The sequence below is a fragment of the Heloderma suspectum genome, chromosome 3, assembly GCF_057233095.1.
Source record: "Heloderma suspectum isolate Gila_16-S chromosome 3, 16-S_ref, whole genome shotgun sequence".
Taxonomy (NCBI): Eukaryota; Metazoa; Chordata; class Lepidosauria; order Squamata; family Helodermatidae; genus Heloderma; species Heloderma suspectum.
The window spans coordinates 50,342,830-50,355,447 of record NC_139460.1 but is presented as its reverse complement, the minus strand read 5'-3'; the positions used below and the strand labels follow the sequence as shown (position 1 = coordinate 50,355,447).

Below are 12,618 nucleotides of genomic sequence, written 5' to 3'. Positions count from 1 at the left end.
TTTTATTTAAAAAAATAAATTGGGAGGAGTGCCAAGGAAGGTTCTGGGGATGCTGTGACACCAGGTACCATATTGCTAATCCCAGGCCTAGAATCTTGGACAGACAGCATAGAAACATTTTAAATAAATTAGGGTACACCTGCAGTACAGTCATTTGTGATATAAGGCATTGCACTAAGTGTATGAGATGAAGAGACTAAAGAGCCAAATTGATGCATTGGGGCAACCACGGTTTAGCACTAAAAGGATGAGAGTTTGTGAGCCTCAGACTTGTCACTCCCTTCTCCCCCAGCATGGCTGTGAAGAAATAGGAAAGTTCACCTTTCTTTTTATTAACCACAGTTTACATCTGAACCCTAAACTGTGGTTAAGCTTAACTATGGTTTACTACCAGCCAGCTTCATAAACCACGTTTTGAAGACCATTACTTAATACCATAGTAAAGACTATTAGTAAATCATAGTGAAGACTAAGTGCACCTTGTCCACATTCATATATCAAGACAAGCTGTATTTTTTCTAAACTGGGTGCAAAGGTCCAAAAATCCTAACTTGTAGTCACGCCAGAGAGGGACGGCAGAGCCTAAAGCTTGCACAGGCTCATCTTTGTAACGCTAAACTATGGCTTAATATTACATACGAACGTACTCAATGTATCTTGCCAAACTTACACCTACCATAGAAGTTTTAAAGGAATGAGGCTTTTGACTGTTAGGAGTTGATAACTCTACATTTGAGAAATGATTAAATCTGTACTGAATATTGTATCTATATACACTAAAAAAAAGGTAAAGGTGTCCCCAACCAGTCGTGTCCGACTCTAGGGTGCGGTGCTCATCCCCGTTTCTAAGCCGAAGAGCCAGCGCTGTCCGAAGACGCTTCCGTGGTCATGTGGCCAGCATGACTGAACACCGAGGTGCACAGAACGCTGTTACCTTTCCCGCCGAGGCGGTACCTATTTATCTACTTGCAATTTCTTGCTTTCGAACTGCTAGGTTGGCAGAAGCTGGGACTGAAGACGGGAGCTCACTCCGTCACGCGGCACTCGTGTCTCGAACTGCTGACCTGCCGACCTTCCAGTCTGCAGTTCAGTGTCTTAACCACTAAGCCACCGCGGCCCCATCTATATACACTACTGCAGTATTAATAAAGATAGAACTATTTCCGCGTTCATGTACAACCAGCAGAGTTTATTTCTGGACTTGTCTAAGTAATACTATTCCCCCTCCCCCTTATTTCCCACTGCCACCATCATCTGAAACATATTGCACCACCATAGCTGACTAACATTCTTTAGGAAAACTCATCAGAAGAGTTTTACATTCATGCTTGAAATCTAAGTGATCGCATTATTTGGGGTCAGGAAGCATAATCTCTTATCTTTCTCCCGCCTGAAGGCAATTACTTCATTAAAGGGGAAACAGGAACATGTAAAACTTATTCTTTTATATCCACATAATTTTCCTCTTTTCTGCATCATTAATCTTAAATACCAAAGAAAACTGTAGAGTGCTTAAGGAACTGAGAGCATGTATCAGGCATGGGTTGGAATGCACATCCAAATTTGGATGCTGACCATTGCTTTCAGTGGGATGTGCATTTGGATGCACATCCCCTTTCTCAAGCTGTCTTGTTTCTTGAAGGAAGTGGTTTCTGAAGTCTTTCTAGGCATAGATACCCGTCAGGAGAAGCAGAAGTTGTTCCTTCTCTCCTAATATAAAGTTACAAACAAGAGTCAACCCAGCACAGCCCCCTCCAATCATGCAGTACATGAGGTCCTATGTGCCCCAAATCTTGAGTGGAATGCCATTGCAGAGGGTCAAGTGGCAAACCCTATGTTGGCTAATCTCCACCCTTTGGGGGGGTGGAATTGTTTTGGACTTACAAGACCCCCCTTTTTACTTTTACCTGCTGCTCTCTCCCTCTCCACTGTGGAATGCACAGAGAACTGATATAATCATTTGTCTTATCTATTACAGCTTGAACAACTGATGGGATCTGAGGAAGCTTGAACTTGATATTTTGAGCATCAGTGGTATACATCCTTGAGTGAGTCCAGCACATGCATTTATTTTTATATATGAAAATATTTCATCTGAATGGTTTATCCACACAGCTAATTTTTCAATAATTTCAACATTTTAACTGAATTGTCAGTCTATAGAGTCAGACAGTTAGTTACCACAGATTAACACAGCTACTCCTCTGGAAATTGTAAATCTGTGTGAGCTTAGCTAGATGGAAGAGCATGGAACCAAAACTATGCAACCACCATAAACAAGAAGACACCACAGATCAACAACTATCAGCTAGCCCCTAAGTTGATCTGCAGTTCTGCCCACTTCCTCTGGAGTGAAGGGCCTGGAAAATGGACTATGATAACATCAAATGACAGGATACAGAAGAGTGTTGTAAACATCTCCATTTGTATCGTACTTTATGTGGTTTAATTGTAAGCCATTTTGGGAGTCACTCTTGGCTGAAAAGTAGGGTATGTATAAGTAAATAAGCAAGATTAATTCCCTGCATTTATTTACAAGCAAATTATGTAGACAGTACATTAAGATTCTTTCTTTCTTTCTTTGATTTGTACCCTGCTTTTCTACCAAAAAATCACACTCAAGGCAGCTTACAGACACAATTAAAATTGATTAAAACAATACATTACAATAAAAACAGAACAATTACAAGGGGAGAAATTAAAAACAGCACCCAACCCAACAGACCCACTTACAGGTGAAAGGCCTTCTTGAATAAAACTGTCTTTGCCTGCTGGCAGGAGAGCAAAAAGGGAGTGAACATAGCCTCCCTTGGGAGGGAGTTGCACAGGCTGTGAGAGGTCACTGAAAAGACCCTCTCTTGGGTCACCACCAAACGCACCTCTGAAAGTGGTGGTCTTAAAAGAAGGGCCTCTCCAGATGTTCTTAAGAACCAGGCAGGCTCATATAGAAAAAGGTGGTCTTTCAGGTAGTCTGGTCCCAAGCCGTGTAGTGCTTTATAGTCATAATCAGCAATATGAATTCTGCCTGGAAAGAGACCAGTGAAGCTGCTCTTACAAGGGAGTCACATTCAACAGTCTGGCAGCAGCATTCTGGATCAGCTGAAGTTTCTGAATAGTTTTCAAAGGCAGCCCCATGTAGAGCATATTACAGTAGTCCAAAGAGGATATAACTCAAGCATGTGTGGCCAGATCGGACATCTCTAGAAATGGGCGCAGCTGTGCAAACGCAGTCCTTGCCAGTGCCGAGACCTGGGCATCAAGGTTCAGGGCTGAGTCCAAGAGTACACCCAAACTTCAAGCCTGTGTCATCAGGGGGAGTGTAACCCCATTCAACACAGGTTGAATCCCTATTCCCTGATCTGCCTTTCAACTGACCAAAACTACCTCTGTTTTGACTAGATTAAGCTTCAATTTGTTTGCCCTCATCCAGTCCATTACCGACATCAGGCACCGCTTTAGAACCGGAACAACTTCCTTGGATTTAGATGCAAAGTGTCACCAGCATACCAGTGGCACTGAACCCCAAAACTCTGGACAATCTCTCCCAGTGGTTTTATGTATATGTTAAATAGCATGGGGGATAGCATGGAATCCTCAGGGGCAGCACAGACCAACAGCCACGGTGTCCAACAGGAATCCCCCAGCACTACCTTCTGAGATCAACCCTCCAAGGACCAGAGCCACTGTATGTAACAGTGCCTCCCAGTGCCACCTCAGACAGATGCCTCAGAAGGATACCATGGTTGATGGTATTGAAAGCTGCTGAAAGGTCCAGTAGAACTAAAAAGGACACATTCCCTCTGCCCAGTTCCCAGCGTAGATTGTCCACCAAAGCAAGCAAAGCAGTTTCTGTCCCATAACCATGCCTGAAGCCAGACTGAAATGGATCTAGATAATCTGTCTCATCCAGAAATCCCGGGAAAAGCCGCCTCATGCTCCAGCATGTTGCCCAAGAATAGAATACTGGAGACCAGCAGGAAATTATCCAATACAGTGGGGTTCAGGGAAAGTTTTTAAACAAAGGTCTTACCACCACCTCCTTTAAGTAAGACAGAATCACAACTTCCCATAAAAAGGTGTAAAGAGGGCTTTGTATTTGTTTCTTTGTGTTTGTTTATACCAACAAGAATCATACTAGAAGTGATCCTATGGATGCCAAATGCTATGTTGCAACCAACACTTAACCATGACAAAGTTTACAATAATTTTTTTAAAGTATACATTTATAAAGTTGTGTTTGGTTCAAGACTTCTCAGTTACAAACCGAAGGTGGTGGGAGACTTTTCCACACATTTTTTCCTCTAAGGAATCTCATCACAATAATAGGAACTGCCCCCTCCCTAGCTCCCCTGTAAACTGATCAGCAGACATATGTCTATAAACATAAATCTTTTGTTAGCAAGTTCTTCTGTTTGCAACTCTAGTTTCATGAACTGAAACTTTTACTCATACTTTCTAAACAAACAATTTATTTTTAATGACAATCCTCCAAAATCTAAGTATTGTAAAGCATCATCCAGTGCGCCATATGACAGTTTTATAACAGGCTTTCATTTTCTGACTTCCGAATAAGTGTCTTGTAAATAACATCAGAAATACAGCCAAACGCATCTGAATAGAAGACTAAAGTATGGCATGTGAATAGCATTTCAGGGATTTCCTCCTCCAAACCATTTTCTTTAGCCAACTCATCCCTACATTCCCTTTATGAAAGCCTAACAAAAGTAACACTAAACATAAAAGCCAATTTTAAATCATTTCTTGCTTATTCTTTTTTATGTTACTTGATAATCTCAACTGTCAAGTTGGAGAAAAGTGGGAGTTATCTTGTGTATCACTCCTTAAAATTCCTCAGGAAGACAAGCCATTCCCCTTTACTTAATAAATTAGCACAAGCCAAAAACTAGGGCCAGTGCTTAATTTCTAAAAAGAGAGAGCTAGGTCCCAAGCCTGCTTGAAACTCATCTCTTCTTTGACTTGCCTCCTTCTGCAATGCCTCATCTATGGAGCCTATTGGGATATGAGATTACATAGTGGCAATGGAAAGACAACCTTGAATGCTCTAAACAGCGCTGTATTATGAACTACATAACTCAGCCACAACACTTGAAACCTGGTGGATAACAGGGGAGGATAACCTCAGACACAGGAGCCAAATCTGCCCAACCTGGCATCCCATTCTGGCCCTCCAAGGGTTTCCCAGCTTTTGTGCAGTTTTCCCCTACTCTAAAAGGTTGAAATGCCTCCCCTAAGGCAGTAAGAACTTTAAGCTACAATATGCTGGTTATTTATTTATTTTTGGTATTATTGGCTCCAACCACACCTAGCACTAGAATGCACCCCCCCCCGCCACCTCTTCTCCAAAACTGAATCTGGTCCTCAGGCTGAAAGAGGCAGCTGACTCCTGGCCTAGGGGTTACTTCAGACATTGCCACATTTCTTCATGGAAGTCACTTCTGTGCAGGAATTCACCAGCATGTAGGTTGCACGTGGGTGTAAACCATTGCATGCACAGGTGGTGTCCACATGCTGGGAAGCTGGGGCCAATCACAGCCAGAGTCCCTTATGCATGCGGTGGTTTATGTGTGAGTAGCATCATCACACTTTATGATGATGCAGGTAACCTGTTCCTTTGCAACAAGAAGGGTGAGCCACTTCACAAATTAAAGAAGGCAAAAGACACAAATTATAAAACGGCAATGGCTTTGCTTTTGTAAGAACATAAGAAGAGCAATGATGGATCAGATCAAGGATCTATCTAGTCTAGCATTCAGTTCACACAGTGGCCAACCAGCTGCCCATGGGAAATCCACGAGCAGGGCATGAGTGCAACAGCACCCTCCAGTCCATGTCCCCCAGCAACTGGATTACCTAGGCATACTGCCTCTGATAATGGAGGTAGCATACAGCCATCAGGACTAGTATCCACTGATAGCCTTGTACAAGCTTATGAGGACTTATGCTCCTTTGCCATCCGCTGGCACATCTTCAGCTCTTTTACATCCGAGTAGGTTTCTTCCCACAGAAGCACTTGTCTCCGCGCCCCCACAAGTTGAACTTAAAAGGAGAAGGAGCCCTGAACACTGCCTGGGACGAGCCTTCTCCTCAGGATGGGAGGCTGAGGGCTGCAGAAAATGGGCGTCGAAGGGGAAGGGGCCAACACCAGTCAGGAACGTGCAATTCATCCTCCTCCTGCCCTTCCCCAGGAGGATGTTCGGAGCTGCCGAGGGCAACGTCTGCCCAAGTCAAGGAGGGCACGAAGGAAGCGCGCTGACGTGTAAACGCTGCAGGGAACTGGGATCCTACGCCGCCCGCCCCGCCTAAACCAGGCACCCGGCTCCCCGCGGCGTCCTCACGCTGCCCCCTGAGGTGGCGAGGCGGACGACCCTCCCCCTCGGTGGGCTTCTGGGCGGGCGCCAAGGAATAAAGGCGGGAAAGCTGCTCCTCCCGCCAGCCCCCCCCCCCCCGCGAAGGGCTCCCTCACGCACCTTTCTGAGCGGCCGCGTCCCGCCGGAGCAACAGCAGCAGCAAGAGCGAGGCCACCGCTTGCCGAGTCCCCGAGGGGAGCGGGCGCTCCGGGCTGCTCACCATACCCCGCGTCTCCTGCGCACCAGCCGGCAATCCGAATGCATGCCGAGCCGGGCGACTTGACTTGACTTCTCCGGCGGCCGCGGGCGGGAGCCAAGCGCGCCGCCTCCTCGCCCGCGTATCCGACAGACGGACGGCTGCCCCCTCCCCTTCCTCTCCTGCCCCCACCCACCAGCCCACCGCGCTCGCTCCCACCGCCCCCGATGGGCGCAACCACTTCCGGGTCCGGCGGCGGCGGCGGCTGCCCCAGCCGCCCCGTCCCCGCCTCCCTCAGCTCAGGGACCCCGGCGCCTGGCCTCCGAGGCTTTTCCGTTAGAGTTGCTGCCGCCGCCACCTTTCCTCACAAGGAATAGGCGCCCGAGGCGAGGAGGGAGTGCCAGGAAGGCAAAACAACACCAGGCACGCTGCGAAGAGCCTGGTGTGGCACCTTCGAGGCTCATGGGCTGGGAATGTTATGAAGGAAAACGAGTTGTCCAGAAAGTAGTGAAACAGGGAGGGTCGGGTTGGGAAGGGCGGCACAGAACTTACCTCACGTTGTTCGGTCGTTCAGTCGTGTCCGACTGTTCGTGACCCCATGGACCATAGCGCGCCAGGCCTTCCTGTCCTGCGCTCTCTCCCGGAGCGTGCTCAAGTTCATATTCATTGCATCGGTGATGCTATCTAGCCATCTCACCCTCTGCCGTCCCCTTCTCCTTTTGCCTTCGATGATTCCCAGCATCAGGGACTTTTCCAGGGAGTTTTCTCTTCGCATTAGGTGGCCAAAATATTGGAGCTTCAGCTTCAGGATCTGTCCGTCCAATGAGCACTCAGGGTGGATTTCCTTTAGGATGGACTGATTGGACCTCCTTGCAGTCCAGGGGACTCGTAAGAGTCTTCTCCAACACCACAATTCGAAAGCATCAATTCTTCGGCGCTCAGCCTTCCTTATAGTCCAGCTCTCACAGCCATACGTTGTTGTTGTTGTTCAGTCGTTCAGTCGTGTCCAACTCTTTGTGACCCCATGGACCATAGCACGCCAGGCCTTCCTGTCCTGCGCTCTCTCCCGGAGCGTGCTCAAGTTCATATTCATTGCATCCGTGATGCTATCTAGCCATCTCATCCTCTGCCGTCCCCTTCTCCTTTTGCCTTCAGTCTTTCCCAGCATCAGGGTCTTTTCCAGGGAGTTTTCTCTTCGCATTAGGTGGCCAAAATATTGGAGCTTCAGCTTCATTATCTGTCCTTCCAATGAGCACTCAGGGTTGATTTCCTTGAGGATGGACTGATTTGACCTCCTTGCAGTCCAGGGGACTCGTAAGAGTCTTCTCCAGCACCACAGTTCGAAAGCATCAATTCTTCGGCGCTCAGCCTTCCTTATCGTCCAGCTCTCACAGCCATACATTCCTACTGGGAAAACCATAGCTTTGATTAGACGGACCTTTGTCGGCAAGGTGATGTCTCTGCTTCTTACTATGCTGTCTAGGTTGGCCATAGCTTTCCTCCCAAGGAGCAAGCGTCTTTTAATTTCATGGCTACAGTCACTGGCTGCAGTGATCTTGGAGCCCAAGAAAGTAAAATCTGTCACTGCTTCCATTTCTTCCCCTTCTATATGCCAGGAAGTGATAGGGCCAGATGACATGATCTTAGTTTTTTTAATGTTGAGTTTCAAACCAGAAAATAAAATCTGTCACTGCTTCCATTTCAAGTGATGGGGCCAGATGCCATGATCTTCGTTTTTTTTAATGTTGAGTTTCAAACCAGCTTTTGCACTCTGCTCTTTCACCCTCAACAAGAGGCTCTTGAGATCCTCTTCGCTTTCTGCCATTAGGGTGGTATCGTCTGCATATCGGAGGTTGTTGATAATTCCCCCAGCAATCTTAATTCCAACCTGTGATTCATCCAACCTGGTGTTTCTCATGACGTAATCTGCATATAAGTTAAATAAGCAGGGTGACATTATGCAGCCTTGTTATACTCCTTTCCCAATTTTGAACCAATTGGTTGTTCCATGTCTGGTTCTTACTGTTGCTTCTTGACCCTTGTACAGGTTTCTCAAGAGACAAGTAAGGTGGTCTGGTACTCCCATCTCTAAGAATTTGCCAGAGTTTGTTGTGATCCACACAATCAAAGGCGTTAGCATAGTCAATAAAGCAGAAATAGATGTTTTCTGGAATTCTCTTGCTTTCTCCATGATCCAGCAATTTGGCAATTTGATCTGTAGTTCCTCTGCCTCTTTGGAACCCAGCTTGTACTTCCGGTAGTTCTCGGTTCACATACTGCTGAAGCCTAGCTTGTAGGATTTTGAGCATAACCTTGCTGGCATGTGAAATGAGCGCAATTGTACAGTAGTTTGAACACTCTTTGGCATTGCCCTTCTTTGGAACTGGAATGTAAACTGACCTTTTCCAGTCTTGTGGTCCCTGTTGAGTGTTCCAAATTTGTTGGCATATTGAGTGCAGCACTTTAACAGCATCATATTTTAGGATTTTAAATAGCTCAGCTGGAATACTGTCATCTCCACTAGCTTTGTTGTTAGTAATGCTTCCTAAGGCCCACTTGACTTCACTCTCGAGGATGTCCGACTCAAGTTCAGTGACCGCACTATCATGGCTATCAGGGACATTACAATTTTTCCTGTATAGTTCTTCATGTATTCTTTCCACCTCTTCTTAATCTCATCTGCTTCTGTTAGGTCCCTGCCTTCTTTGTCCTTTATCATGCCCGTCTTTGCACAAAACGTTCCCTTGAGATCTACGATTTTCTTGAAGAGATCTCTACTCTTTCCCATTCTATTGTTTTCCTCGATTTCTTTGCATTGTTCATTTAAGAAGGCCTTCTTGTCTCTCCTTGCTATTCTCTGGAACTCTGCATTCAGTTGGATATATCTTCCCCTTTCTCCCTTGCTTTTCGCTTCCCTTCTTTCCTCAGCTACTTGTAAAGCCTCCTCAGACAGCCACTTTGCTTTCTTGCAGTTCTTTTTCTTTGGGATGGATTGAGTTGCTGCCTCCTGAACAATGTTACAGACCTCCGTCCATAGTTCCTCAGGCACTCTGTCTATCAGGTCTAATCCCTGAAATCTATTCCTCACTTTCACTGTATATTCATGATTTAGGTCATACCTGAATGGTTTAGTGGTTTTCCCTACGTTCTTCAATTTAAGCTGAAATTTTGCAACAAGAAGCTCATGATCTGAGCTACAGTCAGGTCTTGTTTTTACTGAGTGTATAGAGCTTCTCCATCTTTGGCTGCAAAGGACATAATCAATCTGATTTCGATATTGACCATCTGGTGATGTCCATGTGTGGAGTCGCCTCTTGTGCTGTTGGAAAAGAGTGTTTGCTATGATCAGCGTGTTCTCTTGACAAAACTCTATTAGCCTTTGTCCTGCTTCATTTTGTACACCAAGGCCATGCTTGCCTGTTATCCCGGTTATTTCTTGACTTCCTACTTTGGCATTCCAATCCCCTATGATGAAAAGGACATCTTTTTTTGGTGTTAGTTCTAGAAGTTGTTGTAGGTCTTCATAGAACCGATCAACCTCAGCTTCTTCGGCCTCAGTGGTTGGGGCATAGACTTGAATTACTGTGATGTTGAATGGTTTGCCGTGGATTCATACTGAGATCATTCTATCATTTTTGAGATTGTACCCCAGTACTGCTTTTCCCACCCTTTTGTTGACTATGAGTGCTACTCATTTCTTCTAAGGGATTCTTGCCCACAGTAGTAGATATGAGGGTCACCTGAATTAAATTCGCCCATGCCTGTCCATTTGAGTTCGCTGATTCCCAAGATGTCGATGTTCAATCTTGCCATCTCATGTTTGACCACCTCCAGCTTACCTTGATTCTTACATTCCAGGTTCCTAAACAATATTGTTCTTTACAGCAAGATTCAGGACAGATAAAAGGAAGTGCCTCTTCACCCAGCGCAGAGTTAGACTATGGAATTTACTACCACAAGACATAGTCGTGGCCACCAGTTTGGCTGGCTTTAAAAGGGGGCTAAACAAATTCCTGGAAGAGAAGGCTATCAGTGGCTACTAGACCTGGCAGCTGTGTGCTACCCCCAGTATCAGAAGCAGTTTGGCTATCTACACCAGTTGCTCAGGAACATGGACGAGAGGGTGCTGTTGCACTTATGTCCTGGATGTGGGTTTTCCATGGGCAGCTGGTTGGACACTGTGAACAATGCTGGACGAGATGGACCCTTGCTCTGATCCAGCAGGGCTCTTCTTATGTTCTTATGAGCCTGTTTGTGAGCAAGCTGGTGGTAATGACTCAGAGAAGGAGTGGCACGCTCCACATGCTCACAATAACTTGTATTTGCTACTAAGGCAAGAGCCCTTACACTGAAAATGGGCTTGGGGCTCCTTTGTGAAAGCCTTTCAGCAAGAACAAAAACAACAACAACCCTGCACTTGGTCAGTATCAGTTCGTCATCCGTCTGTCACAAAGATGTCTGACTGAAGTACATATTCTGAATTAGTTATTCTGAAATAACTAGCACCCCTGTTCCATATTCATATTCAATTATTATGGTTTGAAATTCACACAAAAGCATGTGCTGAAGGGAGTAGGGGAATATAAGCAAATGTAATGTGATGCACACTCACTGGAAAAGACCCTGATGCTGGGAAAGATTGAAGGCAAAAGGAGAAGGGGACGGCAGAGGTGTATCTGAGATGGCTAGATAGCATCACCGATGCAATGAATATGAACTTGAGCACACTCCAGGAGAGAGCGGAGGACAGGAAGGCCTGGCGTGCTATGGTCCATGGGGTCACGAAGAGTCGGACACAACTTAATGACTGAACAACAACAAATGTGATGCACACTGGGGCAAAAAAAAATTCCCAACTTCATATATATATGATGATGGGATCTGAGCTGGTGGTGACTGACCAAGAAAGAGATCTTCGGTTTGTGGTTAATAGCTCAATCAAAATGCTGACCAAGTTTGTGGCTGCTGTGAAAAAAGCAAATTCTATGTTGGGTATAATTAGAAAAGGAATTGAAAACAGTCCTGCCAATATGCTGCCCTTACAAATCTAAAATCTTTGGTATGACCACGTCTAGAATCCTGTGTACAGTTCTAGTCACTCACTGAACCTAAAAAAGGATGTTGCAGAGCTGGAAAAGGTGCAGAAAAGGGCAAACAAAATTATCATGAGGCTGGATCAACTCCCATATAAGGAAAAGTTACAGCATTTGATACTGTTTAGCTTAGAAAAAAGGTGAGTAAGTGGAGACATGATAGAGGCATATGAAATTATGTGTGGCATGGAGAAAGTGGATAGCAACACATTTTCTCCCTCTTTATAATACTAGTACAGACATCCAGGACAGATAAAAGTACTTCAAACAACACATAGTTAAAGCATAGAACTTACTAAGACAAGTTAGTGATGGCCACCAACTTGGATGGTTTTAAAAGGGGATGCAACAAATTTATAAAAGGATAAGGCTATCACCGGGTATTCGTCATGACAGCTATATACTACTTGCAGTATCAGAGGCAGTATGCCTCTATATGCCACTTGCTGGGGAACATTGTCCAAATCATGTAGAGCAGAGCTTGCATGATTTGATTATGTAGTTCAGTGTAAGCACATGCAGCCCCTATTTGGATTGGGACTATGGCGCTCCTGGCTGGAGGTACTTAAGCTTCCCCACTCCCATTTTCATCCCCAAATTCCACCCCCAGTGGTTTTTTTTTTTTAAATCTCCTTTGGAATCAGAGGCACTAACCAGTAGGTGCATCTGACTGATATAACCACAGTACACATGGCAGTTTAAAAAGCTAGGGGTGCATAAAAATCTTATATTAATGCTATTCTAGCTGACAATGGGAAACCACAGGCTCATTTACTTTGTCTTTGTGGTGTTAGAGGTTCTAGGATCTTCCATCAACACATCATTCTGGACTGAGGCATGGCCAAACGTACTACTTTTTACACGGAATGGCACTCATTAATTTCCTATGTATGTGGTAATTTATTCTTTGCAACATAAATCTTTCTGATTTGGACTTATTACTGTGTAGATTGACATTCCA

The 12,618-nt window shown here is 45.3% G+C and overlaps 1 protein-coding gene across 2 annotated transcripts in view; it reads right to left on the bottom strand.

The window, feature by feature from the left end:
* Window positions 1-6,712, bottom strand: part of DCBLD2 (discoidin, CUB and LCCL domain containing 2) — a 53,150-nt gene extending 46,438 nt beyond the window's left edge. For both annotated transcript variants that reach the window (XM_084843196.1, XM_084843197.1), the window contains exon 1: window positions 6,489-6,712. In XM_084843196.1, coding sequence (XP_084699322.1) covers window positions 6,489-6,591 — 103 coding nt within the window. In that variant the 5' untranslated portion in view covers window positions 6,592-6,712. The remainder of the gene's footprint in view (window positions 1-6,488) is intronic.
* Window positions 6,713-12,618: the final 5,906 nt, after the last annotated feature.